The 24,945-nt window shown below is 41.9% G+C and overlaps 1 protein-coding gene across 3 annotated transcripts in view; it reads right to left on the bottom strand.

Moving 5' to 3' along the window:
• Window positions 1-22,227: 22,227 nt before the first annotated feature.
• DSCAM (DS cell adhesion molecule) overlaps window positions 22,228-24,945 on the bottom strand; it is a 365,261-nt gene continuing 362,543 nt past the window's right edge. Inside the window, exons 32-33 of one of the 3 annotated variants that reach the window (XM_063127556.1) lie at window positions 24,393-24,428; window positions 22,228-22,789 (exon numbers count right to left, since the gene is read on the bottom strand). In XM_063127556.1, the coding sequence (XP_062983626.1) occupies window positions 22,449-22,789; window positions 24,393-24,428 (377 nt within the window). In that variant the 3' untranslated portion in view covers window positions 22,228-22,448. The remainder of the gene's footprint in view (window positions 22,790-24,392; window positions 24,429-24,945) is intronic. The other 2 variants (XM_063127558.1, XM_063127559.1) reach the window with 2 other exon arrangements.

Below are 24,945 nucleotides of genomic sequence, written 5' to 3'. Positions count from 1 at the left end.
TGAAAATTCTTGTGCACAGAGAGTCGTGGATGGGGGTCATTTTGAGACCACTCTCAACTTTCTGCATCGTACGGGTCGCGGGCTAGAAGTTTTTAAAAAATCGGCGGGAAAAATACCTTTTTCAAAGGGCTGAGGGGCAGAGTCAGCTCCCGGTCATGATGATCCCAAAGTTGGAGGAGGGCATAGGCAAAACAGGTAACTTGGGATTCTGGGAAACTTCTCTTTCTTCATCTGAACGGGCTTTTCCCCGTGTTTTTTAACACAGTAGCCCCACCAAATGCACAAACACAACCTGAAATCATATACTAAGCCAAGAATAAGAGATAGAAACACAGCACTGCTCCCCACCCTAACCTTGGTGAACAACTGAATCGATGTGGTGCAAGGGGATGAGCTCCCCTAGGGCATCTCATCGTGGACGTGCCCCCACTCTCTCCTGCACTGGAAGGCCATAGAGCCTTCCAAAGAGAGTAAAACGGTGGAGCAATGCCTATCATGAGTTGAAGTGAATGGTCACTTTTCAGTGGTGGAGCAATGCCTGTTCTGAGTCGAAGTGAGCGTTTTACTTCTTCTCGGAGCTGTTGGTGGCTGTCAGTGTCTTGAACTGGCAGCTACTTCCCCCTCCCCCGGGCACGTCCCCCTATTGCTGGTAAAAGACAGATATAGCCTTTTTAAAAAAATTCTTCTTGCTGTTTATTGAGCAACACTGCTGCTTTTAATTCCACCCCTCCTTTGTTTATTGATTGATTTATTCCATTTTATATGCATTACTGGCTTATCCTTGGCTCACTTCCTTATGCCCCCAGAAATGCCAGCTGCATGCCTGCCTGCCTTCCCTCCCTCCTCCCCTGCCCACCTCGCAGGGATGTTGTGTGTGGGGTGCCCGATTTTCAAAAATTCGCCAAAAATCAGGGGATGATGGGATTGCTTTGAAACTTGGCATGCGTGTGTATATCCCCATGAGGTGTCATGGTGCCAAACATGAGGTTTCTAACTTGAACAGAAAAAAAGTTGTATAATTTTTTAGCTTTCAATGCAAGCCTATGGGGGGGGGGGAAACGGAGCTCCGGATCCGGATCCGGAGCTCCAGGCGGAGCGGAGCGGAAGTGGGCGGAGCGGGGGAGGGGCGGAGCGGCCCGATCCGGAAAATGGCGGATCTGCAAGTGAAGCGGAGCGGGGGGTCCGTGCACACCCCTAATGACTATATCAGGCTTTCATTCTGTTGTTTATCGGTTCATTTTTGTTTTTTGTTTTTTGAATCTGTTGATTATACTGTTTTTAATGTGATTTTTGTAAGCCACCCTAAACATGCTTTTACATTGAAGAGTTCGTTGTAGATCTGAATAATAAATACACAAATCAGCAATAAGAAGTATGAGTCATTCGTCTCTTTCCATCACAGGCACGGCTTGGTTCAGGTGGTTTGTCCCTGGGGCCCTGTCTTGGGCTTACAAGGTCTCTCTCTCCTTCCATTTTTAACCAAATTGAAAATGGAGGAATAGATAAGGTATGATTTTGAGTTCAGAATGTGGGTCTAATCTACATCATCATCAGATATCTTCACGTCATTGCTACCCTTTCTCCATACCATAGCTGGAATGTATGCAGTTTCATGGAACCAAACATTGATTTTGTGTGCCATTAGCAAAAGCGCAATTATCTTCCATATTCTTTTTAATTAACCAGTATATTGTATGCTTTTCATTCTCTCTGTATGCTTATGGCCTTTGGAACAAGTTGTGCTGCCTAAAGATGGGGAAAGTACTGCAAGACAGAAAGAAAGAAAAGAAAAGAAAAGAAAAGAATCATCATCAAAAAGCTAGGTTCCAACAGCCGAGAAGAGAGTGAATCAGAAAAGAAATATAATTTCCTTGATATAACATTCTTTGTTACATTTTGTACAAGGAAATCTCCTGCTAAGAGTACCACTGGGGGAGAATTTAGTTCAGATTGCATTTTCCTGCAAACTTATCAAAACCACACTTCCCGAATCGATATGCAAACCGGAACACAGTTATCTTTCAGTACTCACATTTCTCAAAATGTTGCAGCCGAACACTCCTAAGGAAAAACAAATGCATACCAAATGTGTATATTGGGCGAAAGTGTGCATAAAAATGAGTAAAACAGTGGAAAGGGGAGTACAAAAAAGCATGATGGAAGGTAACACTGCTTAATAAAAAGCTGTATCAGGCAAAATGCATTAAAAAATAGGAGAAATTCATATGAAAATGCATATGACTTTTCATACAGATTTCTTTCTTTTTTTTAAGTCACAGCCTGATGTATAATAGGACAAAATGAGCAAAGTATTTGAAAAATGAAAAACCAAGAGAAATCAAATTTGACCCATTTGTCCATTCATAGCTGAGAGAATGCAGAGCTCTGCGCAGGGCCAGCTCAAGCTCTTTGTTGGCTGACGTGAGAGACAACTTGCGCTGCCCCTGCCCCCTTGCCTCACCTTGCTGCCCTCTCGCTCACTGCCCTGCATCCCTGGATCTCACCCCCTTATCTTTCCCTGTCACAGCAAGCAGTTGGAGGAAAAGGACTTCTGTGTCTTGCAAGACCAGACCAGGCGCCCACGGCATCCATCCAGGCTCCCATAGGATCTCATGAGACCCAGACAAGCTCTCAAGGGAGCCACATGGCCACTTCTCCTGGCTGTGTGGCTTTTGCTAAGAGTAACAGGTGGCTGATGGCTGCCCCAGACAGCCCCACCAGGTACTTTCTTGCTGCAGCAAATGCCACACTGGGAGACCAGCCGGGGCGAGAGGGCCACAATGTGCTGCTCTTCCAGCTCTGCCGCCTGATGCGAGTGTGTGAATCTTCCTAAAGGTAGGGCTGGCCCCAGCTCTCCAGGAGAGAAATACTCTGCCATCCCAATCCAGGTCAGGGCTGTACACACACAGACCCCGTCTTCCATTCAGTTCCCAGGCTGATTCAGCAGCCAGGGCTGCACATTCATGGCCCCTTTCAAAAAGCTTGAATCCTACATCCCCCACGCACCCAACAGCTCACTTGTGGAATTACAGTTCTTTGTTTTTAAGGGCAATTTAGGTTGAGCCCTGGCTGCTCTGAGCACCCTATGTTAGATTTGGGGTCTCAGAGGCAGAGAAGGTTCTCTTACATGAATATTATTGCTGTGGTATTAAGTTCTTGATAGAAACAATCAAAACTCACTTCCAATAATCTAGAGCTGGGCTGCAAAACCCTAGGCTCAGGGGACAAATTTGGCCCTCCAGAATTCCCCAGATGGCCATGCTCCCATTACTGGGTGGAATCTTGGCTTTTGCGCAGTTCCCCACCCACCCACTCTAAAAGGTTGAAATGCCTTCATTACTGGCAGTGAGAACTTTGAGCTAAAGTATGCTGGTATTTTATTTTATTTTGGTATTTGGGGCCCCTGCCCCTTTTGCATTCTCCCCTGCTGGGAGCTGCAGTGCAGCCCCCAAGAGCTTCTCCAGAACTGAATTTAGCCCTTGGACTCAAAGCGGTTCGACACCCTGCTCTATAATACGTTATTTAAAAATGACGTAAGGAACTATTTCCCAACTAACAGTACATAGCTTCTTAGTAGCGGTGACTGTGAGGAGATAAAAACAGTTCTTGGACCTTCTATCCTGCTCCCAAGAGGTGCCACTGTCCTCTGAGGAGTGGGCCTTGGACTCTCCAGTGAATAGAGAGGATCTGCAGAGCATTCCCCAACCAACTTCTCACTCTCCAGGCCCTCACCACCCTCACAGTTCTCTCAGTAACTGTGAGAAAGGGCACTGGCCCTTTAAAAACACATACAGAGATGATGCAGCACTAGAGGAAATGGAGCTCCCATGAAAACTCTTGTGACCAGACTATAAAAAAACTACCACTTGCTTTAAGTCAGTATGGAGTAACTTGTCTTACCTGATTGCTCTCCATGGTCCTCCACAGGAGCTCATAGTCCCTGAATCAGTACCTGCACTTCTATCCAGGCTCCTGAACCACCAGCCCAAGTGTGTCCTTTCGCTTGAGCTGTTGCTTTGTAGGGATGCTGGAGTCTGCCATGGAACAGGACCTCTGTTGCACAGCTATGCCTGACGAGTGAGAGGAAGGGATTTTAAGGGGAGCTGTTTGAGCAGGTCAATAGCACAGGAGCCACTTAATGGAGTCACAGGGGTAAGGAGGTCTCAAATGAAGACCCGTCATTCCTGTCAGCCCTGCCTCCTGCCGTTGATGCTTCCACTGCTGACATGCAAGCCATCCACAGACCCTGCCAGCTATGCATTCAGAGAGCGAGTGTCAGGTGGGCCCGAGATAAGTCCTGGAACACATGTGCAGAACATCTCCACGTGAGGGAGGATCCTGATGCACAGCCACTGATGGGTGTTGCTGCTGTATGTGTTGGCAGTGGGTATGGGCCTAGCTCTGGCTCTACCAACATGGTGACCAGGGGCACCAAAGTGTCTGCAGACACTGCTTTTGCTGCCCGCCAGGCTCCCTGCCACTCTTGATTTTTAACTTCATTCCTTAAGACTTTTTAAAGCTTGTACTTCTTAAAACAAAAACAAAAAAACCTGGGAGGCTGGAATGCTGCAATGGGTCCTTGGGCAAATTACTTTCTTTTAGTCTCACCAATTTGACTTCAGTGAAATGAGTGTTTTGTGACCATCCATGCCCACCATGGCAGACATTTTATGAACGGGCATGCTGCCCCATGGCAGCCGTTCTGTGAGAGCACCCATGACTCTTTCAAAATTCCAAATGTGTGCCCACCAATTCAAAAAGATTGGAGATCCCTGGGCTTGCCTATAAGACCCTTCGTGCTCCCCTCATGCATTCTATTTACCAGACCCCCCTTCATTTGTCTTCTGTGCAGTTTTTATTAGTAGTAGTAATACCACTGTCAGTACTACTACTAGTAGTAGTAGTAGTAATACCACAATATTAGTAGTAGTAATACCACTGTCACTACAATATTCTAATATGTACGTTTAGAATGGATCAACACAACAACCTTCGAAAAGAGGCTGAATTATGTGGATTTGATGGAAGCCGAACACAATGAGCAGTTATTAAACCAACCCTACCTATTCCTGGGATGCTTAAAGGGGTGGAAGAGTTGGAGACAGGTTTCCAGCGCCAGTATGGAGACCTCGACAGAGCTCTGCCTTGGCACGCAAGGTGACGTCGGCATCACTTAACCATTTGTGATGCCATCAATGTTTGATTGTATTCAAATTGCAATATGAATTTACCCAGGCTGCAATAGGCCAATGCATTCTGAGGTAAGCTCCCTTGTCTCTGGAAATAGTCTTCTGTTCAGAAATTAAATGGAGACTCCTAGGAGCTTAGGTCCCTATTTTGTTTCTGTGTGGCCTGTCCTCACGCCTCAGATTAGGCCCTCAAAAGAAGCAGCTGTTGAGATGATGAGTGACTAGTGCATATTCATTCCTTGCTAAAATGGACTTTCACTTTTTAAGATGGGTATGCAATATTGTGGCTTCTCATGTACACCCCAGAGGCATGTATCTTTTAAACATAACCTTTGCATAAGACAGTCACTCAGGTTTGGCTGTTGGGAAAGCCCACACGTCTGACTATTTGTGGTGAGGGATTGGGGAGAGGAAACTCTTAAGCAACACATCAACCCACTGTTCATCAAACAAATCAAACAATTTAACATTTTGCCATGCCAACCAATGCAACAAGCATTCATGCAGAATCACGCAAACATATCATGAAGAGATTTGAGGCACTTTAAAGATTTACAAATGTATTCTAATGTAAGTTTATAGGGAAACTGTCCATCAGATGCAGGAAGTATTAATCTCAAATTAGTGCTTCGTGCATCTGATGAAGTGGACTACGGTCAATGAAAATGTATGCCAGAATAAATGTGTTCTCCTTTAAGGTGCCACAAGAGTAGCTGTCGTTTTTGCTGCAGTAGATTAACATAGTGCTATTCCTGGCACATTAAAAGCAAACCTTTGCAGTGTACATGGAAGGAAAGGGAGTGTCACACAATTGTCTAAGCAAGAGCCCCCATGCTACAAATCTTATGCAGTAGTGAAAGAAAACACACACACACACTATCTATCTATGCCAATTAAGAACCAATTACAATTGTTTGCTAATTGTAATTGGCGACCCAGTTTCAGTTCAAGCCAGGGGAGTTAGCCCACCACTAATATAATGAAACTTGAAGGCTTTGGGCACTTTGGTAGCCATGGATAAGAAATGAATTACAGAGTACCTTGCCTCCTTCATTGGCTTTTTCCCCTCCAACATTGTCCAAGATATGATGAAGAGTTGCCAGTCCAGTTCTGGGACAAATGTATGTAATAGGAACTTTGTTTAGAGGGCCCCAATTTTCAGAAAGTAAAGGTAGAGAAGTTTTTGAAAAAAATACCAGTAAGAAAAACCACCACCACATATTATTTGAAACAAATCAATTTGCAATTACTAGATTAATTAAAAGAGGAGTCATCAAAAATTGCATGATTAAAGGCAACAATCCATTAGCCTGTTAGCTGATTAAAATCAAATTAATGAAAGCAATCCAATTTATTTATATTTGCTTTTCAGAAGTGTGATTCCCCTAAATGGTGTGGTACCATTTGCCAGTCTGTGGTGTTATGCCTTCAGAATAGTTAGCCTAGGGGAACATCCATCTGTGTTGTGCCTAACCTCCCCCAACCCACATGTACCTGATCCAAACTGCAAGAAATTAAGTCTGCTTCAGTACCCCCAGTTGGATGCACTTAAATCTGGATCCAAACCAATGTATGGATGCTGGTGAGAGGCGGAGGGGACAGCCTGTCTGTCTCTGTCTCATGAATATTGTAGTATGCATGAAGAGGACTGGTATGAGAGCTTCATGTGTGTATGGAATGATATTTCTGATCCATGGATGGTTCCTGGTTTCACTCAGCATCTTCCAGGCCCAAAGTATAAGTACAACATAGAGATCCCGGGAATCTGCTGGCATGGCAACAAGTTTACTTCCAGCACTTCAAAAATAATTTATACTGGCTGTAAAAGTAGTGGACATTTTGTCCTCTAAAAACAAACCCTTGAAGGAATCGATAAAAGTTGGGAAACCACTTTGGAGCTTGTGTATGCGAAATGTCAGGGCCCACATGATGCTAAATGGCCTCATGTCAATGACTCCTGGCAGGAAAGGCTGGCTTATTTTCCCTTGCCCTGACAAAGAAAAACACTAAGGGGTTTCACTTTCCAAGGCCAAAGAACTCCTCACCAGGGTCCTATCCAGATGTTCCTTTGTTCACAGCAAGATGCAGAAACGTAAACTGCCTCTTGGAGAAAAATGTGGAGCTGGCTGGCCTTTTAAACTTAGGTTGATCTGCCAAATTCTAATGCTTTAATCTAGAAGACCTCCTGTGTCTCTTCTTTTCCCGACTCCTCCTGGCACCTGGCCCATGTACGTTGGGTGTCACAATCTCTGCTGTAAGCTTTTGACATATAGTCTTAACTTAAATTATAACCCAGACACCCCCCAAGTGCCATAGTGAAATTATAACGTAGAAGCATTGGCTCCCATCAGGTGTTGTTCACATGAAGGGGCCTCACACAAATATAGCAGAGGAAGGCTGGGTTTCTACCCCTGCCATTGGACATGCTGCTGGCCTGGCCTTTGGACAGCCGTAATTGCATAAGCAGCTTCCAGTCCCAAAATCCATGCTGAACCAGACAGTCCAGCGTTCTCTTCTCACAGTGGCCAACCTGATTGCCTGTGGGAAATCCACAAGCAGGACATGAGTGAAATAGTACACTCCTGCTCATGTTCCCTAGCAACTGGTGCACACAGGCTTACTACCTCTGATACTGGAGGTAGCACTTAGCCATCAGGACTAGTAGCCATTGCTAGCCTTCTCCAGGTATTTATCCAACCCCCTTTTAAAGCCATCCAAATTAGTGGCCATCACTACATCATGTGGTAATACATTCCAAAGTTTAACTACGTGCTGTGTGAAGAAGATGTCCTTTGATCTGTCCTGGAACTCCCACCATTCAGCTTCATAGGATTACCCCAGGTTCTATTATTATGAGAGAGTAGGAATATGACAATCTGTAAAACTTTACTTCAAGGCTTGTGTCCGTATAAGATTGTAAAGAGTGTGTTTTTTCATTTACGCAAAAAATTGTTCGTATTATGGTGAGCATTTTCCTAAGGGTACACAGATTTAATGTACATTTTAAAGAAGTATGCCTTTCCCCCCATTGATTAAAATGTACATTTTTCAAAAGTAGATACTTTTTATGCATTGTTTTCCAATTTACACATTATCAAACAGTCTTTTCTTTTGTCCACAAACTGCATTGCAAGCTTGGAAATGTGTAGTCTTTGATCACAGATTGTGTTTCAGCTTGCTTTTTACTTCAGGAAGTGCAAGCCGGGTAAACTCTAGTCTGAAACAACTGAAAAGAATTTCTATCAGATCCCTATGAGAGACGGAGAAAAAAAGTCTCCTTATCCAATTTCTGCACAACATGCACAATTTTATACACCACTCTTGTATCCTCCCTTACTGCTCAAACATCTCTGCTGCAAATTAAACCCTCCTTACCCAAATTAGTATAAAGAAAGTGATGGTCAGGCTTAAAAGAGATGAGGTTGAGGTGGAACTTGTAGTTTGCTCCTGATTTGCTTATTAAAGTTATGCAAATCTAAAAGTCAGTCATGTGGCAAGGTCTGACCAAAAGCAACAGGATTTAAGTTCATCACAATGAACCTGTGCTAGTGAACTTTGCTACAACTTTAGTTGGACTGGGGTCAAATGAGTTACCAACTTGCTGAGGCACATGAGCATCTCATAAAGTACAATTTAGGAACATAAGATCATAAGAGGTACCATGCTGGATCAGACCAAGGGTCTACCTAGGCCACAACTCTGTTCACACAATGGCCAACCAGCCGTCAGCCAGAGACCAACAAAGCAGGACATGGTGCAATAACACCCTCCCATCCATGTTCCCCAGCAACTGGTGCACACAGACTAACTGCCTCGAATACTGGAGATAGCACACAAGCATCAGGGTTAGTAACCATTGATTGCCTTCTCCTCCAGGAATTGATCCACCCCCTTTTAAAGCCATCCAAATTGGTGGCCATCACTACATCTTGTGGTAGTGAGTTCCATACTTTAACTATGTGCTGTGTGAAGAAGTACTTCCTTTTATTTGTTCTGAATCTCCCACAAATCAGCTTCATATGATCTTCCTGGGTTCAAGTATTTTGAGAGAGGGAGAAAAATGTCTCCCTATCTACATTCTCCATACCATGCATAATTTTGTGCAACTCTATCATGTCTCCCCTTAGTCTCTTTTCCCCCCAAGCTGAACAATCCTAGTTGTTGCAACCTCCCTTCATAGGGACATGCTCCAGCCCCTTAATCATTTTAGTTGCCCCTTTCTGCACTTTTTCCAGCTCTATAATGCAGAACTGTACACAGTATTCTAAGTGTGGTCACACCATAGATTTGTATAAAGGCAGTATGATACTGGCAGTTTTATTCTCAATTCCTTTTCTTATAATGCATAACATGGAGTTTGCCTTCTTTACAGTGGCCGGCCACACACTTAGGTGGACATTTTCATTGAGCTGTCCACCACAACTCCAAGATCTCTTTCTTCTTTGGTCGCCACCAGGTCAGATCCCATTAGAAAATTAGATGTTTGAATAATTAAGTTTATAATTAAAGTATGTTCTATCAATCCTTATTCTGAAATACAGTTAGTATAGAAGGAACATCTTCTTCCTCTAAAAGTCTTGGACGTATTGTCCATTAAGGCTACAATAATCCTACACCCGCTTACCTGGGAGCAATCTCCACTGAGCTCAACAGGACTTACTTCTGAGAAGACATGTGTAGGGTTGCACACTAAAGGAATTAAATGATTTATGACTACTTACCTCGCAGGAAACTATCTTGTGCTACTCTCCAACGGAATGAAAATTTTAGATTGTTTTCTCCACTCCCGATATCACTTTTCAGGTGACTGTTATATTCATCAAGGTAGAGACAGCCAGAGTGCATCGTCCACAAGACAAATCTAGAATAGGTTGATTGGGGTCGAATTCAGCTTTCAACGGCAATTTTGAGCAGACATAAGAATCCTGTAAAGGTCTCAAAGATACCAAAGGAGAGATAAAGCAAGGGATATGAAGAGAACAGCTAATTGGATTACACTTTGCCTTTGATTTATAAGCTTAAACTCACAAACCTGAGAATTTAAATGACTAGGAAGTCTGCATGTGACCTTTAAAATGTGCTTGGTTGTTGTCATTTTTTTAAGACCTTCAGCTTGTGTATATTTCAGGAGTTTTATTCAGGCAGAATGTGTGCCCAGCAATTCCACATTATCTGTCCTTAAAAGGCTGAACTCAAAGATAAAGCAAAAAAGCAAAAAAAGCAAAGCTACATACTCTTGGGCACATTCTTGAACACAACTTACCTGAATTTCTGTATTTTGGCTTGCCATATATCTGACATCATGTGTTCCCATTTTGCAAACACCTGACAAACCCTGCCACAGTACACTTATTGGTTTCTCAAACTCCTGATAGTCTGCCATTCAGGGCTAGTAGACCACTCCCAACTTGGTGAATTGCAAGTTACTCGGGCCTCAATGAAAGTCTGTGTCAAATTTGTCCCATTGAAATAAATAATCTCTAAGTGGTGTCCTTGGTGTCCTAAGAGGTCACTGTTGAAAGAGGCTGCCTCTCAGTTACTGAATGTATGGCACTGAAAACAAAAATAACCATGAGGTAAAAGGAAATGTCAAAATGCAGATTTCCAAAGCTGAAAGCTGACTTCAAAATTCAACAGCTTATATTACTGCAAGATACTGACTATTGTTTCAGATATTATCAGATACTGTCATTGCATGTCATGTATCAAATGCTGCTGGATCACTATCAAACATCTAAAAGAGCCACTGTGATGTAGTAGTTACTGTCAAACATACAGACCTCAGCAATGAAGCTCACTGAGTGACATTGACCAGTCACTATGTCACAGATTGACCTACTTCACAGGGCTGTTGTGAGACTATACCAGAAGAGGAGAACCATGTATGCTGCCATAAGTACCTCAGAGGAAACGTAGGTGTTTAGTGTAAATAATAACAAAATGTGTGTGCTTTTAAATGCTTAATTTCCAATTTAGCCATGGAAGACATTATGGGGTCCATCACACCTAAACGTTTGCCCTGGTTTGCCCTTATATTATCCCCCTCTGTTTACGTAGCGTTTGAAAGCCTTACATTTATTTTTAGACCTCTTCTGCACACTGGCAAATCACTGTTCCACCCCCCCCTCGCAGATCTTCTTTGTACCTCCCCTTACAGTTGGGGTTGGTCGCAGTTGGACACCTTGCCCTCCCGAATGATCAACATGGCGGGCTGGAGAAAAGGCATGCTCCCTCCCTTTCATCAGCAATACCGCCCCTTTAACACATGTCCTCAGAGCATCTGATTGAGTACGATCAGATAAAAATACACGTTGAGGGTCGAGCGCATTGCTGGAAAAACCGTTCTTTCCCCACACCAAGAAACCTTGCAAAGAGGGTGGAGAAGAGGCAAGATCACGGCAGGACATGGACATTGTGTGAGCCCTCAGGAAACAACGCACAGCGAGAGTGGGCTATAACGCTGGTGTGATGGAGCTTTATGTTCCCCAAAAGATAGACATTTAAATATGTTTCATTTCTTTTCCAAATGAATTTGAAAACAGTTTTGGAAGGGGGACCCACACCAAATCTTTTACAGTGTAAAATGTGCATTAATTGCCCTTGCTCTCCCCTTTAAAAAGAGCCTTGAGGATTGTCCGGCATGATATTAAACTTCTCTTAGCAGCAACAGTCTCGTCACGTTCCATGGGCCGAAATCAGCCTTCTCTGAGGACAGCCTTGGGTTTCCAGACCTTTTGTATTATTCTGCCTATCAATACTAGAAAGATTTTGCCTTCAAGTCTAATTTACTTTGAGTTGTTTACTAGCGAAGGAGCACATAATGAACACGCCACTCTAGCCACTTTAGAATAGTCCATAAAAGCACCTGCTGTTGATCTATTCTTTAGACTGGGAATGAAAGTGCAGAACACTTTTTGTTTAAAAAGAAGAAGAAGAAACTATTAGCATCAGATTATATCAGCAGAGAAGCAATGAAATGCAGCTGCTTTTCAGGGTATGTTACCATGGTTTGCAAATGTCTTCCACCACTTGGCCTCATTAAACTCTCATTTGCCTAGAAAGCCCCAAGAGCACCATGAGGGAATGTGTTTTAGACACAGTGAGAGCAGCACATGTTAGCAGTGCCTGCAGCTGAATTTAAGGTAGGCTGTGTTGAACCTAATAGCTGCCCACCCAACTACTCTCACACACATCTCACTGGGGAAGCATTGCCCCCCTCACCACCACTGCAGAAGGAGGGGACTTGAATGGGTGGGGTGAATTTGATTTGTGGTTGTGCTGATAATAAGTAGAGAGAGGGCAAGCTATGCCCTCCCAGAGGAGCCAGTGCAGGTCATAGGAGCAAGGAGTAAGAGATGAAAGCCAGCATAGCTGAAATCAGCCATAGTCTCTTTGGGATATGGCACAGCCCAGTGTCACTGAAGAAGAGAATGTGACATAGCCTGAAGGGCCCATCAGTGACACCATTGGGGGCAGCTATTTTTGAGGTGCTTGATGGGCATGAGTCACAGGACTGCCAGCTTACTGGGCTGACCAGGGTGGTGGGACACTGGAGCCTGGCAAAACAAACTAGTTTTGGGGATCCCATTCACCACAGAAGCCTGCTTGGGGGCAGTGAGATATGATAGAAAACCCCAGAGGAAGAAGCTAAAGCTACATGATTAGGTGCTTTACTGTTTTACTATTGTAATATTTGATATTTTCCTGGATGTATTTATTGTTTGGATTGTTATTTTTTTTAATTATTATTATTTTAAACCACCCCAAGAGCATCTGCCACTTGGGTGGCACATAGGGTGACCATATTTTGGAAACCAACATAGTCGTCCCCCAAGGGGGCGTGTCCAGCACCAAGGGGGCGTGCCCACCCGAACATAGCCTTGGTCACATGTCTGATTTTACAGCACACATTTAAGACAAATCTGTTCTACATAACATCTTAATGTTAAAATCACTGAAATAAAGAACAAGTGAGAGATTCAATGTATCTGAAATTAACTTCACTCACTCCTACTTTTGTAGGTTTTGCTGTACTTTGAAGCTTTTGCTATACTCTGTGTGTTACATTCTCCCCTTCCCTCAAATATCTTTTCTGACTGTATCTTCACTCATTGCAAGCTGCTGTTGTTGTTAACAGGGTTTGCAACTGGCCGGCTGGATGGCTGGCTTTTTTAAATTTCAATTTTTAAAAAATGCTTGTGTAAATTGTCACAAGTTTCTCTACTCTAACATTAGGGTGGGTGTTGTGGCAGTGAACACTACTTTGCCCATTCACACTTCTCACTTATAGACATTAGCTTCTCAAGGCGTGTGTGTTGGCACCACTTCGCACATCCAGACTTTGAACTCCTGTCTACTTCCTGCACAAACATGCGACTCTGAGACCCTCTTCCTAATGCCCTGCGTTTCATGCCAGCACCATGGGGCTAAGTTACAATAGATGTCTCTGGGTTGTCTGTGCAGCCTCTGTTGTCTCTCATTGCAGACGAACCAAAGCCTCCTGCCTCAAACAATCTCTCTCTCTCCCCAAAAGTCTCCCAATGGTCCAGCTAGGCTGCACACTTGTGGCTTGGGATATTGCTTATTGCAGGTTATTGCTTAGTCATGTCTGGTGACTCTTACATCATCATCATCATCATCATCATCATCATCATCATCATCATATCCCACCTTTTGCCCAATACGTTAAAAACCTCTGCCAATAGATTATAGCTTGGTTGCATCCGGTGACTCTTGTTTTTTTTAAAAAAACTCCACTGCCAGCCACCTCTGCCTGCACCAAAACTAGACTCTGAGACACTCTTAAAAAGGCTCTGTGTGGTACAGCAGCCTCTCAAGGCTCAGCTACAGCCATCTCTGAGTTGTGTCTTCAGTCTAACTCTGTCTCTAAGAGATATGCCAGCCAGCCAAAGACACAAATCTATTTTTCTCTGGTATGCATTTCAAATGTTCTGCATTGCATCCCAGCAGTGCAGTCAGAGCCTAGCTCACAAGTGTACAAAGTGAAGTGGAAGGGAAGTGGTAGCAAAGCAAATCAATGATATGCCAGGTTCCAACATTCGCAGCAACAGGGCATCTGCAAAGAAGAGAGCCTCTCTCTCGACTGGCACCCTACTGTTGGTCATGAGAGTTTTCCTCTAAAGATGACCCTTCATTGCCCATGATGTAGAAATTTGAGAAAAAGGCCTCTGGCCCATTCTGTTTTTGCCCTGTGGGTGGCTTTGACTGACCTCTCCTTTCCCACATTTTGATCTGTGGATGCCTTGCCTCTGCTGAGCTCCAGGTACCCGACCGCACACCAAATCTGCAACAGGAAAGGTGCCCTGCTTGCCCAGGACTTCTTACCTAAAGGCTGGAGATCCACTTAATGCCAAGGGCTGAAACTGCTCAATATTCAACAACCCAAAGAAGAGGTTTGACAACCTGAATTTGAAGGATATGGCTCCAGAAGTTTTAAAACACAATAATTTTAAAACTTTGAACTGTTAAAAAAATTCTAAAAAATCAATGGATGAATGGATCTGCTTCAAATTTGGTATGGCTAAAGCTCTACCTAAAAGCCATCATGGTGCCAACTTTCAGCTCTATCTTTAAAAATGACGGTTTTAAAAATAATAATTTTAAAACCTCAATTTTTAAAAAAATCCTAAAAAATCAATGGATGAACGGATCTGTTTCAAATTTGGTGTGACTAAAGCTCTACCTAAAACCTATCATGATGCAAAGTTTCAACTCTTTATCTTTAAAATGACTATTTTAAAAATAATTTTAAAACCTCAATTTTTAAAAAAATCCTTAAAATCAATGGATGAACGGATCTGTTTTAAATTTAGTATGACTAAAGCCTTACCTAAGTGCTACCATCATGCCAAGTTTCATGTCCTTATCTTTAAAAATGACAGAGTTATAAGCATTTTTGTTAATTCCCATTAGATCTGCTCTTTGGCTGGTGAAGATTGGAAAAATCTGGATTTCCCCTCCCCCTCCCGGATTTGTCACCAAAACCCCAGACAAATCCAAGCAAATCCGATCATATGGTCACCGAGCTGCTTCTACTGTTGAACTCCCCCAGTGATTAAGAAGTCAACAAATGAATAGCTATTTGGGATTGTGTTCTTCATGAGAACATCAGGCAAAACAGCAAGGAATGACTAATCAAATTCCTTTTCTGAAGAGAACAAACCTCTGAGATTCAAATTATCCTCATTTATCCAAGTGTCAAAGCTGTTTAAACAACTCTAATTGGTAGTCCAGAGTCAATGAAAATGATTTAGCTTCAGAGTACAGGCCCATGTCTATTGTTAAGGAAGGTAACATCAAATTTTGCTTTGTTCTATCCTCTTAAAGGAAACCAAGCATCCTGAATAAACCACTGAAATCCCACACGAAAATCAACGGCAAGGAGGCTTGTATTGTAAAAGAAGGAGGAGGAGTCCAATCAAATGGGTTCGGGTGGTAAACCTGCGGCAGCTGGACTGACAATTTTGAACTAGGATTTTTGTTGTGATCCAGGGCTAATGTTCTGTATAAGCATATCAATCACTTTATTACGGTCCGAGACCAGCACAACATTAATTCAGCAACAGCAGCCATACAAAGTAGTACAGATCCTTTGTTCCCATCTCCCAGAGATTTAACAGTCCTCTGAGGTTAATAGGTTATGACGTGTCCTCATAGCCAAGTGGCAGAATTTAGTATAAGCATACATTTTCTGATACTTATGAATGCTGTATGGGAATGATATTTCAGTGAATTGACAAACCCATGTGCTTTCCTTTGGGAAACATTAAAAGAGATACAAAATTACAGTAAAGGTTCTAGGTATCAATTGATTTAAAATTTGAATACCTAGATCAGGGGTCACCAATGTTCTGGGGTACATTTGAATTTAGAGAATGTGTGGTGGGTGCTCTCACAAAATGGCTGCCAGTAGGGTGCTTGCAATTCATAAAATGGGCATGGTCAGTCACAAAACACTCATTTCCCAGAAGGCAAACTGGTTTGACTAAAAGAAAAATAACCTATTCAAGAAACTAAATACAAGGCATAGGTGTGGTCTGAGCTCCAAAACACAAGGATATTAAACTTTTTAAAAATATATTTTTAAAAAACTGGCTGGGGAATGTTAGGAATTGTAGGACTTTTGCTGTTTAAACATGCATAGGATCACATCCTAAGAAGGACAAAGAAATGGAATAGGATGAATATCTTCTTTGGGCTGGGTGGCTACAGGATGACTGAATTTTATTCAACATCTTATTTTTGTTTCTTATACTTTTGTTTCTGGATATATTTCTGGAATAATTCTAAGGAAATGGTATATTATGATGATGAAATTTATAGGCAGTGAAAAATAATCTAGAGCTTCCTATAAAATATTACAAATAATAGTGCATAAATGTTCTAAATATAGTTTGTATTCCAATATTGCTTAGTTGGCGGTAGATTCCTGTCAGCTTGTAGATGCTGCTTATGGGTTTTAGGACACAAAGATCTAGAAGACCCTTTGAATTCGCTCTGATTTTAAAAGCAAAAGAGACAAAAGAGACAAAGATTGTTGACAATAAACCAGCATTTAATTTATTTCTAAATAATGTCTTCAGATAGCCGAGGTAGGGATGGAGGGGGGACGACTAATTTTAAGGTTTTGCCATGGAGCTGTATTTTGCAAATGATTTAGGCTACAATCCTACACACATTTGCATGGGAGTAAGCTCTGTTGAACTCAGTGGGACTTAGTTCTGAGTAAGATGATGCAGAAATTTGAGACAGACTAAAATGAGTTTGGATTTCTAAGAATCTAACCTGTGGAATCCAGTGCAAACTGGTCTCCCCAGGCTGCAAGGAGCCTGCGGACTTCCACTAAAAAAAAAAAGAAGAACTTTCCTGAAATTTACACAAATTCATTCACAGGAAAATGCTCATGTTTCTGCTGAGACATATGCCATGCTGGAAAATATACATGGAAAAAAGTCAAATGGAATGGGGGACAATATGCTGAATGTTACATACTAACATAAATTACATAAATTGTTGCAAACTTTCTTACAGAATTGAGTATTTTTTCACATAACGAAAAGAAAAATCAAATCCATCTGAATGGACTCTGGAATGAACGACACGTGGGACAGTTTTCACATAATTGGGACACGGACAACCCTAGGGTAGGTAGCTTGGCTGCGATTGCACTGCATAGCAGAGAAAGAAACATCTTTGGGAACAGCTTAGTTTAGACCAGAGGTGGGAAACTTGTTTTAGCCTTCAATTCCCATGCTCTCCCCATTGGCTGTGCTAGCTAGGGGGGTGTTGGGAGTTGTAGGTAAAAACATCTGGAGGGCCACAAGTTGCCCACCTATAGTTCAGACAGACAATGGAATCCATAAGTCTACAGGTTTCATTGATATTAGGGTTGTTGATTTATTTATTTATTTATTTATTTTGTAAATTGTCCTGAAATAGGTAGACTGAGATGCCCTATATCTCACATTTTCCACTTAGGACATTTTAACTAAAAGGATAGCAGGAGAAATCAAGCATATAAGAAGCAATCAGCTTTTGCAAAGATTCTTGCTGTAACAACAGGAACTGAGATACTTTCTTCATGATATTATGAAACGCTTTTGGTAGCAAAGGGCAATTTTGAACAAAAATTTAGCTTGAAGTGGCAAAGGGACCCTAGAGGAAACTTGGGAACATCTACACATGGATTGGTATAGTACAGGGCTTCAATAAAGCTAAAGCAAATGCATTTGATGCATAATTTTATTTATTTATACATTTGTATCCCGCCCTATATCACTGGGATCTCAGGGCAGTGTATAGATAAAATAATGAAAATACTTGGAAGAGATCAAGCAGAAAAGTTTCATAGGTGGTGGGGCTGTAATATAGTTATAGGGGTTAGGAAAGGAGTGATACATAAAATCATGTATCTGGTTATGATTGACCATTGGGCTGTTTGATCACTCTGTAAGACACTACTGTTGCCAAACGAGATCAGCTGTTGATAACAATGCCCCTTGTCACTCCCTAGCTGGAGTTAACACCTCAGTGGAAATCAGATGAATTGTCAATCAAAAGTCGGAGTAAGGAAATATGGAATACGCTGTTCTTAACAAAATTGACCCATATACTTGGAGAAGTAATAAAAAAAAAATAATAAAAAAAGAAGCAGCTTTCAAGAGAAATTGTCTTTTTTATTATTATCAGATATGGACAGAAAGTATCTCCAAAATTATTGCTTTTTAAAGGTTAAGGGGATTTAATAGTGCATTTTGTAATATGCTTTATTACCTTTCTGTAGGTCTTTGTCATCTCTTTATTTTTAAGGAAAAAATTATGAAAAGGGGGGGGGGAATCACTACCTTTGTAGTCTGTTCCATGAATCCTGCAAGATGGTAGACTTTAATTGCAGTGTATGGATAAAGTAGTGTGGCATAAACAATGTTCCTGAGAGTTCAAAGATGCAACAGTTTCACATTTCTGTATTCTTCACCTCCTCCACTTTCCTTGGAACCACTTTCTTAGGAAATTGATGTGTATCAGTTTTCCTTTTTTCAGCAAGTAGCACACAATGGGCTAGTTCACCCCCAAATAATCTGTGATGCATTTTGAATATGCAACTCCCAATCGTGGAGTTGCTATGTTGTTCAAACCCAGCTGTTGGAGATTATGTAAAGGTTAACTCTCACAGAACCCCTGATTAACCTCCACATAACCCTCAGCTTTGTTTAACCTTCACATAACCCCCAATGGCCAGGTTTGCATGACATGACAACCCCCGATCAGTGGTTGCATTCTCAAATTGTGCCTGGCATGTACTGCAGCCCACCATGGCTTAAACTACCCACAGGGAGCTCTGGTGTGCCATGCAAACCACGTCAATGACTGTGTTCCGATGTAATACTAAACTAGAATTTAGTGCTACAAGAATGAGCCATGACATGCTCCAGACTCCTCTGCTACCCACCTACCCTCTCTGCTACTGGCATGGTAATGAACAGATCAAAACTTTTCACTTCTGTTTTCAGCTAACCACAGTTACACATTACTATCTGAACTAAGAACTGTGGTTAGTGTTAACTCTTATTTAGGGGAACAAGCCAGGACTGTAAACCATGGTTGGAAATGGGCTTGCTCGCAAACCATAATAAACAGTAACAACAGTTTATCCAGGTTCAGATATAGCAGTCTGATTTTTTAAAATTCTGGGTTAGTGTGGATAAGGCTGTGTGCTGCTGTCTGATTGTTCCCACTGCAAGCAAGATTGGCTAAACAAACCACATCTGTGGTTTGGCTAGTGCTATGCTTGAACCAGGAATTCTGGCTTGTCTCTCTCTTAACAAACTAGAGAAACCAACCCACAGTGTGTTCTTGGGTTACTTCTCTAGCTTGTTGGGAGAAAGATAAAACAGAATTCCTGATTCGTACATAACACTGTGCAGTGCATGGAGACAGGGACCACAGTTTGTTTAGTTGTAGTAGGAGGAATTGGGCAGCGTCTACCAGCATGCTGTCTTTTTAAAAAAGAAAAACAAATCTGGGTTATTGTTGTAGGCAAACCATGCAACTGAGTAACTGTGGTTAGTTGAAATTGGAAGCTAAACTGTCCAATCTCTATGAAGCTGCTCTGGAGGAGGGGTGGACATACAAACTTTGAGGCTTGTGCACATAATGCTAAAACAGAGTTTAGTGATACACGTAAACTGTGCCAATAACACACATTTCAACAACTGCATATTTTCGGTTTTTAAACAAAGTAACTGAATTATAGTCAAACTCTTCCAGTAGAATGAGAAATATAAACATTAGTCAGCTGGAAATGCCATTTAATCTTGTAAAGTAAAATAGGATATGCTTGCTGCTGTTGTTTTAAATCTAAAAAATGCTGGATGCCATGGTATCAAGGGTAGGGACACAGACAGACCAACTCAACATATCCCTAAAGAAAAAGTGGCTCCTGCATTTAATAGCAAACCTCTTGGTAGGTCCCAAATGTAAGATCTGCATTCATATGTGATCATGATTGGTCAAGCCGTGCAGGTTATAGAAACATGGAAACAAAATAATGGTGCAGCAAATATCAAATCTAATGAGAACTTAAGGTCGCTTGGTGTATGACCAAGAGGCTAGGGCCTAATCTACACCAAGCACAGGATATTGCACTATGAAAGCAGTATGAAAGTGCTATATAAAAGGCAGGAGCCACACTACTGATTTATAGCGGTACTGAAGAGCACTGACAACTGTTGGGGCCCATGACACATACCATATACTGCTTTCATAGTGCTATATCCTGTTTGGTGTGGCTCATGCCATGAACCAGTCAGTCAGGGTTCCCTTTTTTACATGTGAGCCATAATACAGACGACCATGGGCCAGGTCTACACCAAGCAGGATATAGCACCATGAAAGTGGTATGAAAGTAGTGTATAAGAGGCAGGAACCACACTACTGCTTTGTAGTGGTATTGAAGTGCACTGACAACTTTTGGGGCCCATTGAGACATACTGCTTTCATACAGCTTTCATAGTGCAATATCCTGCTTGGTGTAGATTAGGCCTAAGATTCAATAGGGAGGTCAATCAGTGTTCAGAGGGGGCTAGGTATGAGTAGATTTTTGAACTCTTGGAATACATAGATCCTAGAATTGCAGCTACCTGGTAAGTCTGATACCTCTTGAAAATGTCCCTGCAACCCCAAAGATTCAAAATTAAGAAGACAAATTAAAGCACACGTGAGATTGCCAAAACTAGGTTTTTTCCCCATCCTAAAAGGTTGAAACACCTCTCCTAAGAGTGCCATCAGACAGGGGGAAATCACATTTCCCTACCATCGCTTTGGCCTCCTGCTGCTGTCCCAAAATAGGGATGAGTAGCTTCCTCTTTCTTCACCTAGGGAAGGAAGAGGAAGCAGCAACGACCACATGGTCCATTCAGTGGGTGTTTTTATCGTGCCACTTTTCCTGCACACAGTAGGAAATGGTGGCAAGTTTTGCCTCAGTTAAAAAAATGGATTTACCAGGTCTTATTTCATCATGGAAAAAAGACCAGAACGAGCAGGAGATACACAGGATGTGGGCATCTTCGTCAAAAGGACCTGCGAAAAGCTATGAGAACCAGCATGCGATAAAACACTCGTCTGATGATGCGCTAAGACTTTAGTTACTGGCAAGTAAGAGCTTTACGCTAAATAACATACTGTTATTTTTGACATTTTGGCCCCACCCCTTCAGGCTTTGTTATCACCCCGTTTCAGTGGAAGCTGGTGACTCCAATTTCGGTAGGACTGTGATTCCATTCTGAGTTCCAGTCAGAACCAGCCGGAATTCTTAAAACAAAAAACAAAACAAAAAAGGTGCTGAAACCACTTTAGGGATAGGGTTCAGCATAGCTCATTTAGAGTTCTATCTATTGCGGAGTAAGAACCAGAATGGAATCACATCTTCACCAAAATCTGAGTCACCAGCCTCCACTACCATTTTTGCCTTCAGCCCTCCCCACCACTGGATGCTTATCTGAAATCGAATTCAGCCCCCAGGAGGAAAGAGGATCCCCACCCCTGGTCTAAACAATCCAATGCTAAATAAATACAGCCTAAGTGAAAACAAGGCAAGGTAATACAGACACATGGATAAAGGCAGAAGACCCTTTTATTTCGCATAGACAAAATGCAAAGAGTGTCTCATTAAATTAATATAAAAAAGAAAATAAATGCCAAAACCAAATTGATTCCCCCTCCCTTCCCCACTTCACTGACTCACAGCACTCATCCTAATTAACAATGAAAGAAAACCCATTTTCTAGTTTTAAAAAAATTGTGCAAAACATGACAAAATACCTTTTTTGCCTTCTCAAATAAATATCCCTGTTAAATTCACAAATAGGGTGATTATTATTTTTAAATTGTTTTCCTTCTTAACTTGTGTGTGATGGAACTCCCAGTTTAAAATATTTTATTTAGTCCCCATGCACTTTGTAGAAAATCAGTAAAAACACAAAAGCTTGTGAATATCAGAAAAACTGGACTCCCCTTTCCAAAAAATTCAGGAGGCCCAGTCAGATGAAGCTCACACTCAGACAGAAAAAAAGCAGGAGAAGTCTTTGCACTGTCTGTAGGTTGCATTTTTGTCCCAAATATTTTGGCAATCTTCTTCTTTAATTATAAATATTGGAGTTCAATAAAAAAGGTAGCTTTGATTGGATTTTTTTTAAATAATTGTTAAGTATTTACAGCCACTGTCCAGCCATGCTCTTTTTGTTATACCAGGGTGTAAGATTTTGCGTAGGGATTGTTTCCTTTCAAGTGGCTCCGGGAGTCCAGAAGGGATTCTTGGGAGCTGCTCATTTTAGCTGCCTGTCCTAGCTCAGCTCCTTCTCGCTGAGGTAATGTTGCTACGGCACCAGGTTGCCATGACTGTACTTCTCTTGTGGATGAAGTCTCCATAGGTATTGGCTCCAAGACTGTCGGGCGCTTCAAGGTTCGGCTTTTCTGAGGTTCCAGGCAGGTTTGTCCTAAACCCAGGTCTCTGCTAGTGCCTGGAACGCCTCGATTTAACAAAAAGTCCATTCTAAGATACGGTGGCAAATGCATGAGGTCACCTGTTAGGGGACGGGTGGGGAAAAAAAAGGAAAAGACGTATTCTTAGTTACTCTTCTGCAATAAGTGAGAATTGTATCCAATGCAAAATATCCCCCCCACACACATCTAGTCAGAAACTATAGAGAACATACCCTATTTAATCTGCAATGCGAATATATATGAAATCTGAGGACAAGCTGAAGTTTATTTTATTGCAAAATCAGTACATTTTGGTTAGAAAGAAAGGCAATCTCATGAAGGGAGGTTTTTTTTTTTTGGTTTGTTTGTTTTTTAATGATAAGGAAAGACAGGATTATCTCTCCACATTTTCAGATGTTAAATTTACAGAGAGATTGAACCACAATCCAAAATACGTCATGTGGAAATACATTACACTGATTTCAGTGCATCCAGGTAAATGTATTTCAGCTTGGGGTGCAGAAATGGAGGAAAGGGCCGTGAAAAGCCACAACATATTTAGGACAAAATAGATCAATATATTACGGGGTAAATTCCCACCGGTTAATTGTGCATACATTTAAATACATGAATGATGAGATGTTTGAATCATGTGATTCCATCCAGAACATGACAGTTGCATAGAGCTTTTTCCAGCAGTACGTTTTAGCACAATAAATGTACATTTATTAGGCATTTGTTTTATACTTATAAAAAGTACTATATTATTTATTTATTTTACTACTATTACCAGTGTAGAGGCTAAACTAAACTAAATTCTAATATTTCAGATTGAGAACACCAATCTAGTCTTAAAATAACCTTGAGTGTTATACTCTCTCTCGGTCTCACAGCAACACCTTGCTATTTTGAAAAACTTTTGGCTTTGAAAAAAAAGTTTAAAAAATTCATTTGGGGGTACATAATCATTTATTGTGTAGACAAACAGAGAGTGTCCTTTAGAATGATATGTCAATTGCCACAATATAGCTATAATATAATAAGGAAAATGAGAGGTGAATCTGTAAGATAGTGCCTAAAACAAACTTTACAATAATAGGCTGAGCTCTTTAATAAATGAAGGCTCCTTATTTGCATAGTTAGTGGAAATGAATGATATGATACAATGGCAGTTTCCCCATTTAATGTGATAATAGAACAGTCACAACCAGTTTCTCTTGAACAGTGTCTTCCAAACAGTATGCCACAACTAGAACTCTCTGTTAGAGATGGGTGAGGACTTTAGGTCCAGGGCTGACATCAATGGTCGGCATAGTGGGACACCTGATGAGGGCCCACACCTCATTAGGGGGGTCCACTGGCAAGAGCCCGTTCAACCAGCTCCTCCTCTTCAGCACTGCAAACGGATTGTTTGCTGCACTCTTGCTCTGGCCCAGCGGGAACAAGGAAAGAAGTAAGCAAGCAAACAAACCACAATGGTGAGAAGGAGTCGTGGTAGCTGCCATGGCTGCTTGCTCACTGGATTTCTGCTTGGCAAGCAAACAGAAAGGCTGAAGCAGAGGAGAAACAGCTGGTGACAGGGGCAGTAAAGGAGTAGCCTGACTGACTGATGGGGGACCTTTGATGGGATCTCGCCAAAGAGCTCCCCCCCAAAACCTGGAAACAGCACTGTTTGTTTCAGTTTATTTTTTCGTAAGTATTTACCAAAATTCACCATTTTCTTCTTGGGACAGGAAGAACCTGAAATGTAAAAAGAAATTAAAAAAAAGTCGAATGCTGAATAAAGTGAAGCCGACAGCTTTGTCCACCCCTACTCTGTGATGCAGAAATCATTTGTGCATTTTCCTGGATGGAAGATGCTTACCATGCCCCCTGCTCTTAAGGAGCCAAAACACATCTCAGCAGCTGGTGGCTTTCGATAGCTGTTGATGCAGCTACTGTCAATCAGCAAGACTTATCACCACCTGAATGTGTTTCTGTGCCAGAACCCCAGAATTGTGTGGTGCAGGGAGGCCCTGATTGGGTACTTTACTTGACAATTGTCTGAACACCGTAAAAGCAGGAGGGTAAGAAAGAGAAGGTAACAGCTCCAGGCTGTAGTCATACTTCCATTCCCACCCCACAATGCCAGTGTTGAGTTCTCTGACTCATCCCCACAAGTGTCGTAGGACTGAAATCTGGCCTTGTTTGACTTTACAAACCAACAAGCCAAACAGAGCCTGCACTAGCATGTCGCCCACTAGGAACATGGGTTTTG

Source organism: Elgaria multicarinata, chromosome 5 (assembly GCF_023053635.1).
Source record: "Elgaria multicarinata webbii isolate HBS135686 ecotype San Diego chromosome 5, rElgMul1.1.pri, whole genome shotgun sequence".
NCBI classification, from domain to species: Eukaryota; Metazoa; Chordata; class Lepidosauria; order Squamata; family Anguidae; genus Elgaria; species Elgaria multicarinata.
The sequence above is the reverse complement of the archived record's forward strand: the minus strand, read 5'-3'. Positions and strand labels throughout refer to the sequence as shown.